This window comes from Macaca mulatta, chromosome 14, assembly GCF_049350105.2.
Source record: "Macaca mulatta isolate MMU2019108-1 chromosome 14, T2T-MMU8v2.0, whole genome shotgun sequence".
NCBI lineage: Eukaryota > Metazoa > Chordata > Mammalia > Primates > Cercopithecidae > Macaca > Macaca mulatta.
In genome coordinates this window covers 112,989,916-113,009,764 of record NC_133419.1, presented here as the reverse complement: position 1 = coordinate 113,009,764, position 19,849 = coordinate 112,989,916, and the positions used below count along the sequence as shown (strand labels likewise).

The following is a 19,849-nucleotide window of genomic DNA, read 5'->3' as shown; positions in this document are numbered from 1 at the left end:
CATTCCTCCGGGGTTTATTTTACATTTTTTACTCAGCCTTTTGTTAGTCCCAACTGGAATCACTGCCTCAGAACGTTACAATGTTGAAAAATTCCAACTGATTATTTTTGACAAACATCTTAGCAATATAGCTGTTCACACAGAGGATGTTCTGAGTCAGGTCACATAAAGAAAAGCCCGGAGGACGAAACTTTACAGGCAACTTCCAAAAAGGTCACAAAGTGACAGTTCTCTGGGGATGAGGCTTTTTGGGAAGCTCCAAACCTGTTCTGTTTCCTTCCATAGGCTGCTAGTTTGCTAATCTTCACAGTTACCATAGCTGCAAAGGCCCTCATGGAAGTGGCGTGAAGTGAGTGTGACCAGGGCTACTTGATATGCCATAACGCTCATAGTTCTTAATGATATTCAACCATTTTTCTTAAATAAATGCTCCCAGATTGTTGCAAGGATTTGGTTAACTTCCAAAATTCTGGAAAACTTATTTTGACCATTTTTTGCTAGTGTTCTCACTGTTGTTGTTTTTTTTTTTTTTTTTTTTTTTTTTTGAGACGGAGTCTAGCTCTGTCGCCCAGACTGAAGTGCAGTGGCGCGATCTCGGCTCACTGCAAGCTCCGCCTCCCGGGTTCACGCCATTCTCCTGCCTCAGCCTCCGGAGTAGCTGGGACTACAGGTGCCCGCCACCACGCCCGGCTAATTTCTTTTTGTATTTTTAGTAGAGACGGGGTTTCACCGTGTTAGCCAGGATGGTCTCGATCTCCTGACCTCGTGATCCGCCCGCCTCGGCCTCCCAAAGTGCTGGGATTACAGGCTTGAGCCACCGCGCCCGGCCTGTGTTCTCACTGTTTTAATGAAGGAGTTGATTTTTCAGAGGTATTTATGCCACCATTCTGTCAGTGTTTCTCTTGAAGGAACACATAGTAAATATTATCTTGATTCTAATCTACATTTTGTTTCTTTCTACTCACAAACTTGCATATTTCTTTCCTCTTCTTCAGTGAGTAAGTCATAAAATTCAGAAAGGAGATGTGAAAAAGCATATTTTCTGATTTGTGTGTGTGTGTGTGTGTGTGCTATGGTGTTATGGAAGAATGTATCAGGACAAGGTAAACCTAAGCTGTTTCTTTCCAAATAAATATAAATAATATATAAGTAGATGTAAGTCCAGAAGCAGAGTCTTTCTCATTCTATGCTAGTCACTAAATGAATTGGGGATTGGAGACTTCTCTGATTAAGGAAGAGTGGAAGAGGGTATGTAATCCAGGAAAAGAGGGTTTTTGTGCCTGGGTTTCCTGCAGTGAGAAGAGCGGAACTTCTCAACGGACCAGGTATGTAATGATTACACAACTCTGAATTTCACTTGCTGGTATTTACGTCTTCTCAATGGCTTTCTTCAAACAGCAGATGCTGAAATGAGAGGTGTAAAAAAACCATATTCAGGACATTCCCCTTCCTAAGCAAAACTGCAATTTGCAAAATCGTCGGTGACAGGTAATGGTGACTGGTGATTCATTACTGATGATGTCTTGGGCCAAATTCCAGAAGCCAATGTATATTCAGAAGGGGCAGGGAGAAGATCTGCACATATGACTTCACCCAGAAGCCCTGGCATATAAACAAGAGGTGAGTCAGTTTTACCCATTACCAGGCCTAGCACTTTCCAAACAGATTGAGACCATGGCAGTCCTCCATGCCATGCTGCTGCAGCCACTGAAGATGTTTCCGTGCCTCAGTCTGCAGCTTTCTTCTGCCACCTTTATAAGGTACAGTAACACCTGCTTCACCTTTGATGAATATTACACCATCACCCTAGACATCAAGGCCAGTTCACATATCTACGAAAGCAATGCAGTCTATTCTGGTGAGTAGAAGCCATGCTCTCTGCTGTACTTTGTTCCCTGAGGGAAATTAACCAGAATTTCAGAACACACTCCTCTATCGTTACTTTCAATTATACAGAACATGTGTCTTCTGAACCCAATGGGAAGGGAAGGAAGAGAAAGAATGAGAATTAAGGGAGTGGGTTGGGGGGGTGGCTATTTCTGCATGTTCCTTGTGAACTCAAGCCACAGGAGTGAGAAAGCCCTAACCCCAGAGTCACTGAGTCCCGGTAAGAGCATGCTTGGGGTAAATCCTCTGACGTAAATAAAATGGGCACTTTTATCATTTTAAGGGATAATCATTGCATTCCAGTGTGTAATCTTTTCTCTTTTTGTTTTTGTTTTTCTGGAGACAGAGTCTCACTTCATCACCCAGGCTGGAATGTAATGGTACAATTTCAGCTCACTGCAACCTCCGCCTCCTGGGTTCAAGCAATTCTCGTACCCCAGCCTCCCAAGTAGCTGGGATTACAGGTGCGCACCACCACACCTGGCTAATTTTTTGTATTTTTAGTAGAGATGGGACTTCTCCATGTTGACCAGGCTAGTCTTGAACTCCTGGCTTCAAGTGATCCACCCACCTCAGTCACTCAAAGTGCTGGAATTACAGGTGTGAGCCACCGCACCCAGCCTCCAGTGTGTAATCTTTTCATATCTATTTGACAAAATGATGCTGCTGGGGATAACTGTATACTGCATTTAGTCCGTGGGTGAAAAAAATCTAATAAACTATACAGGGGAAGTATTACTAACCCACTTTATGTATGAGAAGCCTGAGGCCAAGGGAAATTAAATGACCTGCCCAGAGTCTCCCTTCTAGTAAGTCATAGAACTGGCTCTTGATCTTAGTCTGTTCATTCTTAATCCAATACTTTTCTTAGAGGTGTCCAGTAGATATTTTTTATATATCCCTTTTCGAATCAGTCAAACCTAAAAGTCAAGGAATATGCTTTCTAATTAGTTTCATAATAATAACACTTCATATGGTGTTTACACGTAATAGTGACCTATTAGGGAGATACCATTATCATTTCCATTTTGTAGATGAGAAACAGAGACAGATGCTAAGTGACTCTTGCTCAGGTCCCGGAGCTACTTAAATGGTGAAGCTAAGATATGAACCAGCATTCCAGCTTCAGAGACCCTGCCTTTAACCACTGTATACTCTTCCTTACAGTAATGAGAGCTAACACTTCTTACGATGTGCTGGGCATGTTTTAGGAGTAGATGCTGTTATCATTTTACAGACAAGAACTGAGGCACAGAGAAGTTACAAATTTACACTAATAAGTAACCTAGCTATGATTTGAATCTAAATAGCACAGCCAAAACTCGTACAGCTTTTTGTCCAGCCAGGCTGTCCAGCTTCAGAACCTGTCTTCTTATCTACTGTGTTATCCTGCCTTTCTTAAAAGTCTAACTAACTTTTGCAGAGACCACCAGGGTGATCTCCACACTCACAGTCTAGGTCTCAGACTTCAGCAGGTGAACAATCATGGCATGCCTCACGCACTCACCTTGCTTATCTTTTGTCTTACTTTTAAATGAGGAATGACACTATGTGCTCCAGTTGTGATGGGGCCAGCTACGTCCCACTCCCTCAGGCAGTCGATATTGTCCTGACAGGGCAGGGAGGATAATCTTGTAATTCAAGATGAGCACAGGTGGACGGACATATGTGCAACCTGGGGGAGCGCCTGAGGGGTCAGAGGCACTACTGCAAAAGAGATCACAAGCCTCTGGCATTTAAGATAAAAGATTTTATCTTAAATCTTTAAGGTGAAAGATTTTGCTAATGCAACGGAAGAAAGAGAAATCTATCACTGAGCACGGTGGCTCACACCTGTAATCTCAGCGATTTGGGAGGTCAAGGCAGGCAAATTGCTTGAACTCAAGAGTTCAAGACCAGACTGGGCAACATGGTGAAACGTAGTCTTTACAAAAATCACAAAAATTAGCCAGACGTGGTGATGCGTGCCTGTGATCCCAGCTACTCAGGAGACTGAGGTGGGAGGACGGCTTAAACCCGAGAGGTGGAAGTTGCAGTGAGCTGAGACCACGTCACTGCACTCCAGCCTAGGTGACAGAGCAAGACTCCATCTCAAAACAAAAAAAAGAAACCTATCATGTGAAGATGCTATGGAGGGGAGACATGGGAGCCTTCTGAAAGTAGAAAGACAGGAGAAAGATGAGTCAACGTGATCCACTGGGGTGAAGGGGATCACAGCAGCCACAGAGGCGTTAGGGAGCAGGGAAAGGGAACGGGGAAAGAGGAGAAGAACTAAGGTTCCTTGAATGCCTACTTATGCCATGTACCCCCAAACTTTATCCAATTCCATTTTAAAATAAATGTGCTGTGAAAGCTCCGTGGCAAATTGACTCATGATACAAATGATTTAAGTCGAGGGTCAAAATCCTCACCCACGGAGATGTGAATTGCCAGATCCCACCCCCGTGGTTACACAGCAGGCTCCACGATTGCCTTGTAGGTGTTATTGCCAGAACTCAGGACTTCTGGGGACTCTGAGTAAACGGCCATTCAGGCCAATTGCTTTTCCTTATTTTGATTTTGAAATTCTTTTAAACTCTGGGGCTATGTCAACATTGGTAAATCGTGTATAAATGGCTTGGCAGGTCCCAAGAGACAACTGCAGCTCAAGCAACATCTTAGAACAGGTTCCCTGGGTCTGTTTTGGTATCAGTGAAAGAAACCCTTAATACAGTGACATTTACACTAAGACTGCGCTGAGCAACCATCTGCCTTTTTTTAAAAAAATAAAAACAAAACTTCTATGGGCAAGAGGGATGTGATTTGCTTGCTTTTCTTGCTAAACTTTAAGCCTTAAGGGCACTATACAACATTGGATGCATGACTTTTAAAATCAACCAATGAGTAGTTACTTAGGGCCCTCCAGAGGCACAACACTGGGCTGTCCATATACCAATACAGATGAAACCATAGCATGCAGCACAAAGTAGAATATGATTAAGAACTCAACAGAAAAAAAAGAAAAAAAGAAAAAAGAAGAAAAGAAAAAAAAGAATGAGAGTTAAACAGGGATAAATCGGTCCAGAGGTGGGACATCAGCAAGCTGTTGGAGTGGAAGAGGGGATGTGATGTATGACGAGAGGGAAGGAAGGCTTTCAGGCAGGCTGCCAAAGGTGAGCAAGGATCAGGGGCAGGTGCATTTGCAGAAAAAGGGAAAGCCTGGCTGCCTTTAGAGTGGGAATACAAACAGCAGGCTGAGGCTAGGTTCTTACAGTCCAAAAACATGTGCTGGACACTGTAATCAACACACCAGAGGCAGAAATATAAAAGCAGAAATGTTGACATGCTCTAGAAGGAAGGACCCTTTGAAGGTTTGAACAGGAGTGTGTTCTGATGGACGTGCTGCATAAGGAAGTCTGGTCTGGCTGCAGCATGTTGCAAGGCCACCTAAAGGAGAAGAACCTAAGGCCAGAAATCCAGAAAATGTGGGTGCCTAAGAGGGAAGAAAGAGGACTGAAACCTCTTTAAGGGGAAGGGGAAAAGCAGGACAGGGCACACCTGTGCAGAGCTCACACTGACGATTACCTGGATGACACCGCCTCTGCTCACCTTCTACTGCACCTGACGCACAGATCTAGAACAGCTGTCAGGTGCTCATTGAGCAAGCCGAGGTCTGTGGGATCTGCATCACCCGACCGTGACTGGCAAAACTAACAACTAGAACACAGAACTGTAGTGTGCATGTAGTCACATAATAACAATTGCAACGTATCCAGTACTCCCCAAGTATTAAAATCTTCACATTCTTCTCTTTATTCTCCAGGACCTTTCAAGATAGGTATCACGATCTCAGATAATGAAGGATAACGGCATTATCCCCAGACCTAGAACCAGGCCAGGTGCAAAGTGGGCACGCAAGAAGTATTTATGGAGTGAATGATGAACAATAAGGAAGCCGAGGCTCGGAGGTGAAATGACTTGCTCCTAAGTGTTAGAGTCAGAATTCAGATCCAGGACTGTCTGATCCTTTTGCGTTACATGATCAATTTGCTTCACTTTGTTAAGGAGAAGCCTTAAAGAAATTTTCCGTGGCTGAAAGGGCCCAGGAAAGAACAATAGCCTAGCATTGAGGAATTCACTCAGAAGAGATCTCCTAAGGGAAGAAATGGAGAGACAGATATTTCTTTAAATGCCCTCTCCATTATACATCCCAAGGCTGAAATTAACAAGTGGAATTAACAAGTTACTTGGGGTAACCCTCTAATGAGTTAGGGCCCCTGTGGCTCAAAGGCACTCCTTCCCACACCCTAACAACAGAGACCAAGAGAATCAGCATTTCTGGAACCACAAAAAGGGTTTTGCTTTTACTTGGCCCACCTGGCCTTTCCACACGCATCAGCCTCTTCCGTCCCCACACTCCGCCTGAGAAGGGGACCAAGCAGACTTGTCTTCTCATCTGAGAAACGGGCCCTGGCTCAAAGAGGTAGACATTCACTCCCAGAATCTCACCCCTCGTGTGCAGCAAAACCAGAGCTGGGTATAGGTTTTCTTTTGTCTGCCTTTTACTGTAGAAAATTTGCAAAACACCAAAAAGCACTAGAAAGAAAATAAAAATCATCCACAATCCCACTACCAAGAAATCACCACAATTAATAATCTTCATGTATTTCTTTCCAGACTTTCAACTTCTTTTACAAAAGTGAGACAGCATTCTGTGTACATATTCTTTGTAACTTTCTTGTTCCACGCTTTGTTTTGATGTCACCGCCCGCATCCCTTGAGCTTGGCTCACAGGGAACAGACGGCTGATTGTGTCTTCACCATTTCACCCAGAATTCGTTTCCGTGAATGACAGCGTCTATGCTGTGGTCAGGAAAGCCTTGGACAAGAACGGTGACTCAGTGGGCCTCTGGCAAAGAGCGGATGAAGATTGCTACAGCAACTCCACGTTTTACGTGAATGATCAATACATGACAGTCTTAGAGGCACAGTGGCAAGCTCCTAAATCTGAGAACATAACTGAAGTGGAGATACAGTAAGAACCTAGCTTGCTTTGCTTTGGGCTTTAATTTTCATATTGGGTTTATGCAGTTTTACACTAAGCAAGGAAGACTTAAAATACAATCCAGATGTGATGTGCAGTACTCAGCAGCCACATTTCATTACCGTCTCACAATGCTCTACCACACTTTCCATCTATAGGAGCTTGCAGACACACACATTCACATACACATTCACACACACACCACACACCACACACACACTCACACCACATACACACCACACACACACCACACACACACCACACATACATACCACACACACCACACATACCACACACACACCACACACACACATACCACACGCACCCCACACACCCCACACACACACCCCACACACACCTCACATTTACACCACACGCACATACATACCACACACACCACACATACCACACACACCACACTCACATACATATCACACACACCACACATACCACACACACCACATACATACCACACACACACAAACATACCACACACACCCTACACACACCTCACACCACACACATACCGCACACACCACACATACTACACACACCACACTCACATACATATCACACGCACCACACACACCACACACACCAAACACCTCACAAGCTCGCAGCACACACACACCACACACACACCACACACATACATACCACACACCCCACACACACACCGCACACACCTCACACACTCACAGCACACACACATACACACCACACAAACACCACAAACACACACCACATACACCACACACAACACATACATACCACACACATACCACACACACAGCATACACCACACACTCATACCATACACATACATACCACATGCACCACACACACCACATGCCACACACACACCACATATACCTACCACAAACACCATACACACACCACACATACACCACACACACCACACACACACAACCACCCACATATACATACCTCACACACCACATACACCACACACAGGCCACACACACTCACACCACACACACATACATACCACATGCACCACTCACACCACACACACCCCACACGACACACACACACCATTCACACCACACACGTACATAACACACACCACCACACAAACACCACACACACCACACACAATACACAACACACACACCACACACAACACACACATACATACCACACACACCACAGACACCACACACACACACCACCCACACGTACATACCACATACACCACACACACACCACACACACTTGCACCACACACACATACATACCACATGCACCACACACCACACACCCCACACACACCACACACGACACACACACACCATTCACACCACACACGTACATAACACACACCACCACACACACACCACACACCACACACAATACACAACACACACACTCACCACACAACACACACATACATACCACACACACACACCACAGACACCACACACATACTACACACACATACTACACACACACCACACACACCACACTCAATACACAACACACACACTCACCACACACAACACACACATACATACCACACACACACCACAGACACCACACACACACCACACATACATACTACACACACACCACACACACCACACTCAATACACAACACACACACCACACACAACACACACATACATACCACACACACACCCCACAGACACCACACACACACCACACACACACCACACACACATACATACTACACACACACCACACACACCACACACCACATGCACAACACATACACACCACACACATACATATCACACAGACCACACACAACACATACACACCACATACCACACACACACAACACACACACAAACACCACACACACCACACACACACCACACATACCACACACACCACACACAACACACACAGCACACACACACCACACACACACACGTACACACCACATACATACCACACACAACACACCACACTTTCATACCACACACACCATGCACATGTACATACCATACACAAGTACATACCATACACACACCATAGAGGTACCGCACACACACCCCACACATACACCACACACACCATACAAATACCACACACACACACACACACACACCACACACACCACACACCACCCCCAGACACGTTACTCACACACTACACACCACACACATACCATATACACACACTACACATGTATCTTACAGACACGCACACACCAGACCACATTCCCACACATACCTCGTTTCTACACACACACACACACACACACACACACACACACACTTATGCTCAACATCCTCAGAAAGAACTGAGCACCCTCTTTGTTTCATATTCCTACGTTCAAACTGGAGAACCGTTTTTTAAAACATGGCTTCATTTTGGAAATGGCTCGCTAACAGAAAGTGTGATGATTGCATAATAAAACTGTCTTGCTAGTGTCACACGAAATGGACACACTCAGCTTCTGAGGTAAGGTCACCTGGAATCGCATTACACTTTAACAACAAATCTTCCTCCCAGCTAGGATCTGTCATTAGGTTTACTTTAGGAAACACATGCTGGGAAGTACTTAAAGCTTTCAGATTCCATTCTGTACTGAAAGGGCCAGTCTGACCCTCAGGCTGTGTCAGCTTGAACAGCCATGTCTCTGTGGAAGCTGGTAATGATGACGATGCTGTCGAACCACGCTGCCCTCTCCCTCCACGCACTGGGCCTGGTCGGACCTAACTGGCTTTGGAGGAGGGACTATTGTGCCCACAGAGTGACTGCAAGAGTAGAACCCATGGGAGCTACTACAATCCAGCCTCCCAGTGACAGCAGTTGCTTAGAAGCCAGCCAAGGCCAATTAGGGCAAGGGCTTTCTTTTCATCTCACGTGGTAAAGCCTCCACATTCCAAGCAACAAGAGATGAAAGACCAAACAATGACCATCTGCAAGAGAAACGGCCCAATCCCACTGACAGTGTGCTCTCCAGACCTCTCCTAACTTCCACACCCGCGATAACACGCTGGCCTCCCTGCTCGTTTATACCACGTTACATGGCCTTGATCAGCGAGGCTGAGTCAAGGGGAGTGGAGCCCCACATATTATGGGGGATGCAGAAAGCAGGGGACCCCACAGTGGTGGGCTGGGCACAAAAGGGATGGGAAGAGGTCCCTACTCATGCACTGTTACAATGAGGTTAGGGAGGTGAGGTTAGGGAGGCAAGGCCTATACAGAGATAATGACAGGTTAAACACTTCCTCAAGAAACCATTCCCTGAACTCCCAAATCAAATAGCAGCTCCCAGTTATACACCCTTAGAATTTCTTCCCCTTCATCACAGTGTACATCACAGATCAATTCTTACCTAGGTAACTGATCATCTGTTTAAAATCTGTCCCTCTGAAGACACTGTAAGTGCCCTGAGGGTGAAAACCAGGCCGTCTTGCTCAAACACTGCCCCCTCAGCACCAGGCACAGTGACTGACATGAGGTGTCCTTTCATTAATGATCTAACACAGGTATGAACAAGGGACTCATGTAATAATGGGTTTATTGATAGGATAACAGACCAAGTGGTACCGGTCGTTTAGCAAACATAAAGCACCTATGTATGATATGTCAGGCACTGTTGACAACAGAACCTGCCTTATGAAGTTGGTCCTCCCATGGGGACAGAGGCTCCTAGCAAGTCAGTGCAACACAGTGTCATGCCTAGCTTAGTGACAATAGGGGAAAACAACTTCATAGAGGTTACCATTGAGCCTATGAGCAGATTGACCAGGAGAGGTATTACAGGCAGAGGGACTGGCTCAAACAAAGACCAGAGGTACGTGTACCAGCCTGTGGGCAGTCAGGGTGGTGACGTTGGTGGGTGTGTGGGAATGGGGGAGGCTATCTGGAAGTTGACCAAGATCGTGGAGGATCTTACCAATAAAAAGCAGACCAGTATTTAATGATCTGCTCATTATGCCATACAGAAAGTAAACACAAAAAGAATTAAGAGGCTGGGAAGTCAGAAATGTGAGCTGAACTTGTGAATTCCGCATGAGGTCCTCACCATTCTCTCTCAATGATTTGCCCTCCACAGAGCTTTCTCTGTCCAGACCAGAGCCCTGACTATACTTTCTACTCTGACAGAAAAAGGTGACTTCCTCTGTAGCCCATTTGCAAATCTGGCAGTGAACTCAATCAGCCTGGAAAATTACCTTGTGAGCTCCCTAGAAAAGAGGGTCTTCTTACCACGCATCACTCAGCTATCTATCAGCTGACTCTCCCTGCACCTTGAGACCTACAGAAGATTTGCCCAACCTGTTGTCCCATGCCCTTTGGAAAACAAAAACCCTCCCCCAAGATGTCTGCAAATTCCCAGGGTCCTTATATTCTCAGGGTCATCTGTGTCTCCAAATGCCGCTTCCATAGGAGCTGTTTTTGTTCAATACCACACAGACACAATGTGAAAACATCTTCCTCAGTTTCCACAAATAATTCCCACTCACACAAAGCCTTCATGGATACAGTAGACTTTAACCAAAGGGTTTTTAAGGGATTGGGGGTAGAGGCTGGGGCGTTGTACAAAGAAGGATTGATAACATAGAAATAGCAATAATGTCTGTAGTTCTTAAAGTGGCCTTTGGCCACCACCACTCCACTAGGAATTTCCACAGCTTTTCACAGGCTGTCGCCCCCAGCTTCGCACCTCCCTGAGTTTCCTTGCCTGTCTTCTTCCCTGTTCCCTTTCTTTTCTCTAACCTCCCTCTAAGGAGCTATATATAACAAATTTAAAGCTGGGCACAGTGGCTCACACCTGTAATCCCAACACTTTGGGAGGCCAAGGCGGAAGGATCCCTTGAGCCCAGGAGCTCAAGACCAACCTGGGCAACACAGTGAGACTTTGTCTCTATTTGATTTTTTTTTTTTTTAATTGAGAAGGAGTCTCACTCTGTTGCCCAGGCTAGAGTGCAGTAGTGCAATCTCAGCTCACTGCAACTTCTGCCTCCCAGGTTCAAGCGATTCCCCTGCTTCAGCCTCCCAAGTATGAGCCACCACGCCTGGCTAATTTTTATATTTTTAGTGGAGATGGGGTTTCACCATGTTGGCCAGACTGGTCTTGAACTCCTGACCTCAAGCGATCCACCTACCTCAGCCTCCCAAAGTGCTGGGATTACATGTGTCAGCCGCCACACCTGGCCTAATTTTTTTTTTTTTTTAATTTACAAAAACGTTCAAGAAAGGAGATTCAGAAAAATAGGTAACTTGTCTAAGGCCACACAGAAAGTAAATGGCCAAAAGAAGACTCCTATTCCATATCATATTTTTTCCACTTTTCTTAGACTTACATCAAAACTGTATCTTGTTTTTTTAAATACAAGATTCAACCAAGAACAAGAAACATTAGACTTTCTCACTGTCCAACAATGGGTGGTCCTCATGAGCCCCCAGACACTGAAAGACACGTAGCATGCTGCCTGTTTTCCCACCAGTTACGCATTGCAAAATGTGTTCAAAGGGAGAATTATATTCAACAACAAATTGTAAAGTGATTGTGCCTAATGAAACTATTATACGAATGTCTTAACTGTTTCCTTGGTGGATTTCCCTCTGCAAGAAAACAGATAGTAGCTTTTTCCTCAAGGCCATTGTCAGGATGAACCCTTGTGTAAATGTTACTGGACAAAGGGGGTCTTGATCCAGATCCCAATAGAGGGTTTTTGGATCTCACACAGGAAGGAATTCAAGGTGAGTGGCAGCGTGTGGTGAAAAGAGATAGTTTACTGAAAGCTACTCCATTACAGAGCAGGGTGTTCTCAGAAAGCAGATGGAGGAACACTGTCTCTAAGTTTTTCTTGTAGAGGGGCTTTGTCTATGTAAAGACAAAACTAAGCTGTGCCTGTGTGTGGATGGGCTGATGGCATGACAAAATTTATTACTTTATTGATGTAAAGAAAACTATCCCTGACATTTTAGTGTGTAAGTCCATCAAAGCATAACTGTAATTATCTTGAAAGCATATATTGTTAAGGGTATTGGGACATCTGGACTTTCTGCTGTTATACAAGTGTGTGCTTGTTGGTATCTTCGGTCTGTTTCCTCAACTGTAAACATCTTAGGACCATGGGCTGTGACTGGCAAGGAATGTGCTTGCTAGTTTCAAGACATAGTTGACTTTTAAATGGTGTCACTCTGACTCTCCTAGGCTCCTGCTTCCCTGACATAAATGCCAAAAAGGAAAAAAAAAAAAAAAAAAGGTTTGTTTCTAGCCAAGACTTGTTAGCTCCAGGCTAATAAAATCCAGTTTAAAAAAAAGAAGAAGAAAGTAGTTGCATTCCAACTCTCTGGGTTAGTGGGATGCCAGAGAAACATTTGGCCTGGGGAAATGCTAAAGATTAGACAATGCTACGTTACTGGAAAGCACCCTCCAGGCAGGAAGAAGACTCCACAGGCCGGAGTCGACTCCTGGACATTCCCCTTCTTCCTCTTCCTGTTTTTTTTTTTTTGTTGTTGTTGTTGTTGTTGTTTTGTTTGTTTGTTTTTGAGACAGTCTCACTCTCTCACCCAGACTGGAATGCATTAGCACAACCTCGGTTCACTGCAACCTCCGCCTCCCAGGTTCAAGCGATTCTCCTGCCTCAGCCTCCCCAGTAGCTAGGATTACAGGCCCCTGTCACCACACCGGGCTAATTTTTGTACACTTAGTAGAGACAGGTTTCACCATGTTGGCCATAAGGTTGAACCCCTGACCTCAAGTGATCCACCCACCTCAGCCTCCCAAAGTGCTGGGATTACAGATGCCTGGTCTCTTCCTCTTCCTTATAGACCCCGCTACGGTCCACTCAGAGTCTTGGAGGTATTCCCGCCAACCTCCAGTTTGTCCAGGATCAGACAACCCCTCAGGACTATGGGCCTGGCTTTCTCTGCTTCTCTGCAAGTTAACCTCAGAGAACCAACGTGTGATCAGATCCCTTCATATAAAACTTACCAGTGCCTCAGAAATCACAGAAAGAGTCGGGGCTTTGGACTGGGCACCTTTCCACTAACTTTAAAGCAGGGATGGCTGTCCTGAGGTCTGGATGGGATCTAGTTCTTACAAGCCCTTGAAATTAGCAAGAAGAAAATAAAATTGTGCCATTCTGGATCATATCTGCACTGATTAACCTCATCTATTAAAGACAATATTACATGCAGGAGGAGACTACCCACCCCAACAACAAATGCAGCAGTTGTATAAATTCAGTAGGTCTCTACCTCATCTCATAGAACTATGCAGACCGTAAGGGTAGAAAGTGTTTCTTCCTTATTTTTGTTACTTAACCCTCTGTTTAACCCCCAGCTTTCCCCCTCCTCTGAAAACACTTGGCACTGGAGAAGGGTTGACTGAATTTTGCTCATGAATCTGGCTCTAGCATTCCATCAGATTGGCCTCCTTTCTCAAGTGCCCACCCAGCACCCAACAGAGGTTCCGATGCCATTTTCCAGTGCCAACCACACCCTCAACCGCCTTTCCAGTGTCAACCTTAACCTTAGCCGCCAAGATTCCCCAGAGCTCAGCCTTGAAGCCTTTCTTCTTGATTACGCCCAAGAGTATCAGACTCGAAAGCTTGATCAACCGAGTCTTCAGCAGCCCCATCACAGATGCCATTTATATCCTGCTTGCTTTCTCACCAGCACACTTCTCTTCTAAAGGGAATCTAGGGAAACAATTGTTTCTGCCTCCACTGCAATCTCCTACATTCAGTTCCAAGCCGGTGCTGGGAACCGAATGTGTGTAAATGAAGGCTTTACATTCTCAAATGTGCAACTCTGCTGCCATGGTTTCAGACCAAAACGAAGATCTGGAGGCACTCATTGGTAGGCTTGGGTCACACAGATGTTCATCTGGATCTTTCAGGACAGATATTACACTTTTTGTAAATATTTAGATCTGGCCAGAACGTAGTCACCTAGAGTTCTCCCTATCGGTTGAACAGGTTGGCAGCCAATTCCGCAACCAATCTCAACTTTAGTTCACTGCCAAATGATTCCCCTGCACCCTCTGAGTTTCTGTGGGAAGAATCTTTCCTTGCTTTCAAGATGATCTCAGATTTCTGACCAAACCCATTCAGGTTACAAGGAACTTCTGTGACTCATGTGACTCAAGAAAGAAAGGAGAAAGGAGAAATAGCTCTGAGGCTGCTGACAGCTTCCCATTTGTCCACACCAGTAGATTTTGAAGGGCAAGAGAATAGGAATGAACCATGTCTGAGCAGCCAATATAGAAAAAATCTATGCTATAAAAACACTTCTGTCACAACAAATAAATTATACTTTAAACAATAATAATGAATGTGTTCCATTCAAATATAAATCTCTAATGAGTAGGTTAAAATACAGATAATTTTGTCGAATTGTATTATTTGTGTGTGGGTATTAAAGAATGAATCAAATGGCGAGTGTATGTGTGTTTTCAAGACCAGACTTCAGGGCAAAACAATCTCAATTTTCATTTCCCTCAAGTGCAAACTGGTCATTTTTCCCCTAATAGTAATTTCCATTAAGAAATGGGCAAAATATATGTGTGTGCTTGTATGTGTGTGTGTGTGTTTTAGGGCCGGCATAGTGGCTCACATCTGTAATCCTAGCACTCTGGGAGGCCGAGGCAGGCGGATCACTTGAGGTCAGGAGTTTGAGACCAGCCTGGCCAACATAGAGAAACCCTGTCTCCAGTAAAAATACAAAAATTAGCCAGGCATGGTGGCACAGACCTGTAGTCGCAGCTACATGGGAGGCTGAGAGAGGAGAATTGAACCTGGGAGGCAGAGGTTGCAGTGAGCCGAGATTGCACATTGCACTCCGGCCTAGCAACAGAGCGAGACTCTGTCTCTAAATATAAATTAATTAATTAATTAATTAATTAAAGTTAGAAAATTGAAGTTCAGAGAAGTTATGTGACCGGCCTCAATCACAGAGCTAGTGAAAGGCAGGACAGGAGTACAGGAGTACAGACCTGTTCCAAGGACTGTGCTCTCCCATTTAACCACAGGTCTTGGAGTCGGCCTGCCCTTAAGTAGCTGAAGGATGTGGGATAAAAACAACTGCCCCACTTCACTGTGTTAGTGTGTAATAATAACAATAGCATTAATAGTAGTAGTAATAACAGATAAATAAATGATAGCCGCTGTTACAATGTGTCTCATGCATCTCTTTGAGTTTATACTACCTGGAGTTTGTTGAGTTTCCCATATGTGTACATTCATGTCTGACATCAAATTTGGAGCCTGGGCAACACAGTGAGACCCCATCTCTACAAAAAAAGTAAAAATTAGCCAGATGTGGCACACCTGTAGTCCTAGCTACTAGAGAGGCTGAGGCAGGAGGATCACTTGAGTCCAGGAGTCTGAGACTGCAATGAGCTATGATGGTGCCACTGCACTCCAGCCTGGGTGACAGAACAAGACCCTGTCTCTTTTAAAAAAAAAAAAAAAAAAAAAAAAAGGGAAAGAAAAAAATAAGAAGGTAAGTTTTTAAAAAAACTTTTTTTTTTTTTGAGACAGTCTCACTCTGTCACCCAGGCTGGAGTGTAGTGGCCCAATCTCGGCTCATTGCAACCTCCACCTCCCGAGTTCAAGCAACTCTCCTGCCTCAGCCTCCCAAGTAGCTGAGATTACAGGCACCACCATGCCCAGTTAATTTTTGTATTTTTAGCAGAGATGGGGTTTCACTGTGTTGGCCAGGCTGGTCTCAAACTCCTGACCACAGGTGATCAGCCTGCCTTGGCCTCCCAAAGTGCTAGGATTACAGATGTGAGCCACTATGCCGGCCCTAAAAAACTTTTTTAATGAGGTAAAATATACATATATAATTTACCATCTTCACCATTTTTAAGTGTACAGTTCGGTGGTAATACATTTACATTCTTTTCTTCCCTTCATCCTCCCCATTCCCTCCCACTTCCTAGCCTCTAGTAACCACCAATCTACTTTCTGTTTTCATGAGATCCACTTTTTTTTAGCTCCCACATACGAATGAGAACATGAAATGTGTCTTTCTGTGTTTGGTTTATTTAACTTAATATAATGGCCTCCAATGCCATCCATGTTGCTGCAAATAACAGAAGTTTGTCCTTTTGGGGGCTGAATAATATTCCATCATGTGTGTATATGCACATTATCTTCATTCATCTATTAATGGGCACTTAGGCTGATTCCGTATTTTGGGTGTTGTGAATAGTGCTGCAATAAACATGAGAGTGCAGGTATCTCTTTGATATACTGATTGCCTTTCTTTTGGATATGTATCTAGTAGTAGAATTGCTGGATCACATGGTAGTTCTATTTTTAGTTTTTTGACAAACCTCCATATTGTTCTCTGTAGTGACTGTACTAATTCACATTCCTCCCAACAGTGTATGAGGATTCCCCTTTCTCCATATCCTTTCCAGCATCTGTTAGTGTCTTTTTTATTCAAGCCATTTTGACTGGGGTTAGATGATATCACATTATGATATTGATTTGCATGTCTCTGATGATTAGTGATACTGAACATTTTTTCTTATACCTGTTGGCAATTTGCATGTCTCCTTTTGAGAAATGTCTGTTCAATTTTTTTGCCCATTACTAAATTGGATTTTTTTACTATTGAGTTGTTTAAGCTCCTTATATATTTTTATTATTCATCCCTTGTCAGGTGAATAATTTGCAAATATTTTCTCCCATTCTGTGGATTGTCTATTCACTTTGTTGATTGTTTCCTTTGCTATACAGAAACTTTTTAGCTTGATGTAATCCCAACTGTCTATTTTTGCTTTGGTTGCCTATGCTTCTGAGGTCTTATCCAAGAAATCTTTGCCCAGACCAACACCTGAAAGTATTTTCCCAATGCTTTCTCCTAGTACTTTCATAGTTTCACGTGTTAGTTCAACTCTTTAATCCATTTTGACTTTATTTTTTTGTATAGTGAGAGATGGGGGTCTAGTTTCATTCTTCTGCATACAGTTATCCTGTTTTCTCAGTACCATTTATTGAAAAGACTGTACTTTTCCCCCTGTAAGTTTTTGGTGCTTTTGTCAAAGATGAGTTGGTTATAAATGCATGAATTTGTAACTGGGTTCTCTATTCTGTTCCACTGGTCTATGTGTCTGCTTTTATGCCAGTACCATGCTGTTTTGGTTACTATGCCTTTGTAATAAGTTTTGAAGTCAGGTATTGTGATCCCTCCAGCTTCGTTTTTTGGTTTGGGGGTTTTTGTGTTTTGGTGTGTGTGTGTGTGTGTGTGTGTCTCACTCTGTTGCCCAGGCTGGAGTGCAGTGGTGCACTCATAGCTCACTGCAGCCTCAAACTCCTGGCCTCACGCGGTTCTCCCACTTTGGCCTCCCAAAGTGCTGAGATTACAGGTATAAGACATTGCACCCACCCCAGCTTTGTTCTTTATGCTCAGTATTGCTTTGCCTATTCAGGGTCTTTCATGGTTCTATATAAATGTTAGGGGTTTTTTCCATTTCTGTGAAGAGTGTCATTGGTATTTTGATAGGAATCGCATTGAATCTGTAAGTTGTTTGGTGTAGTATTGTCATTTTAACAATATTATTCTTCCAATCCATGAGCATGGAATATATTTCCACTTTTTGGTGTCCTCTTCTATTTCTTTCATCAGAATTTTATTTCCTTGTACAGAACTTTTATTTCTTTGGTTAGACTGACTCCTAGGTATTTTATATTTTTTGCAGCTACTGTAAATGGGATTACTTTATTATTTTTCAGATTGTTCACTGTTGGCACATATAAATGCTACTGATTTTTGTATGTTAAGTTTGTATCCTGCAACTTTACTGAATTTGTTTTACGTTCTAACAGTTTTTGGTGGAGTCTTTAGGTCTTTCTAAGTAATAAGATCATGTCCTCTTCAAACAAGGTTAACTTGACTTCTTCCTTTACAATTCGGATGCCCTTTTATTCTTTCTTTGTCTAGTTGCTCTGGCCAGGACTTCCAGTATCATGTTGAATAAAAGTGGTAAAAGTGGGCAATTCTTATCTTGTACCAGTCTTTAGAGAAAAGGCCTTCAAATTTTCCCTTCAGTCTGATGTTAGCCATGAGTTTGACATAGATGGCCTTTAATAATTTGAGGTATGTTCCTTCTGTACCCATTTTGATGAGGCTTTTTATGATAAAGGGATGTTGAATTTTATCAAATACTTTTTGACATCTATTGAAAAAATTACATGGTTTTTGTTATTGATTCTGCTAATATGGTATATCATGTTTATGTCAATTGAATCATTTCTGAAGCATCCCTGGGATGAGTCCCACTTGATCGTAGTCAATGATCCTTTTGATGTATTATAGGATGCAGTTTGCTAGTATTTTGTTGAGGATTTTTGCATGTATGTTCATCAGTGATATTGGTCTGTAGTTTTCTTTTGTTGTTGCGTCCTTGTCTAGTTTTCGTATCAGGGTAATACTGACCTCATGAGTTTGGAAGTACTCCCTCTTCTTCAATTTTTTTTTTTTTTTTAAGAGTTTGAGCAGGATTGATATTAGTTCTCCTTTAAATGTTAGGTTGAATTTGCCTGTGAATCCATCAGGTCCTAGGCTTTTCCTTGATGGAAGACATTTTATTATACCTTTGCTCTCATTACTAGTTATTGGTTTGTTGAGATTTTCTATTTCTTCACAATTCACTCTTGGTATGTTGTACATAGAAGATGAAAAGTGTAATTTCATTTCTTCACATTAATTTCTTCTAGGTTTTTCAATTTATTGGTGTATGCTTGTTCACAATAGTCTCTAATGATTCTTCGTATTTCTGAAGTCTCAGTTGTTATGTCTCCTTTTTTCATTTCTGATTTTATTCATTTGGGTCTTCTCTCTTTTTTTAAACCTTTAGTCTAGCTAAAGGTTTATCAATTTTGTTTATCTTTTCAAAAAACCAACTTCTCATTTTGTTGATCTTCTGTATTTTTTTGGCTCAATTTCACTTATTGCTTCTCTGATCTTTATTAT

At 43.3% G+C, this 19,849-nt stretch overlaps 1 protein-coding gene across 1 annotated transcript; it reads left to right on the top strand.

Moving 5' to 3' along the window:
• The first annotated feature begins 1,408 nt into the window (after window positions 1–1,408).
• On the top strand, window positions 1,409–14,684 carry PLET1 (placenta expressed transcript 1). Its single transcript, XM_028833970.2, is given in 5 exon segments — window positions 1,409–1,858; window positions 6,700–6,901; window positions 10,965–11,020; window positions 14,381–14,524; window positions 14,527–14,684. Coding segments are annotated over 5 exon segments (615 nt in total). The 5' UTR covers window positions 1,409–1,674; the 3' UTR covers window positions 14,556–14,684.
• The last annotated feature ends 5,165 nt before the right edge of the window (window positions 14,685–19,849 follow it).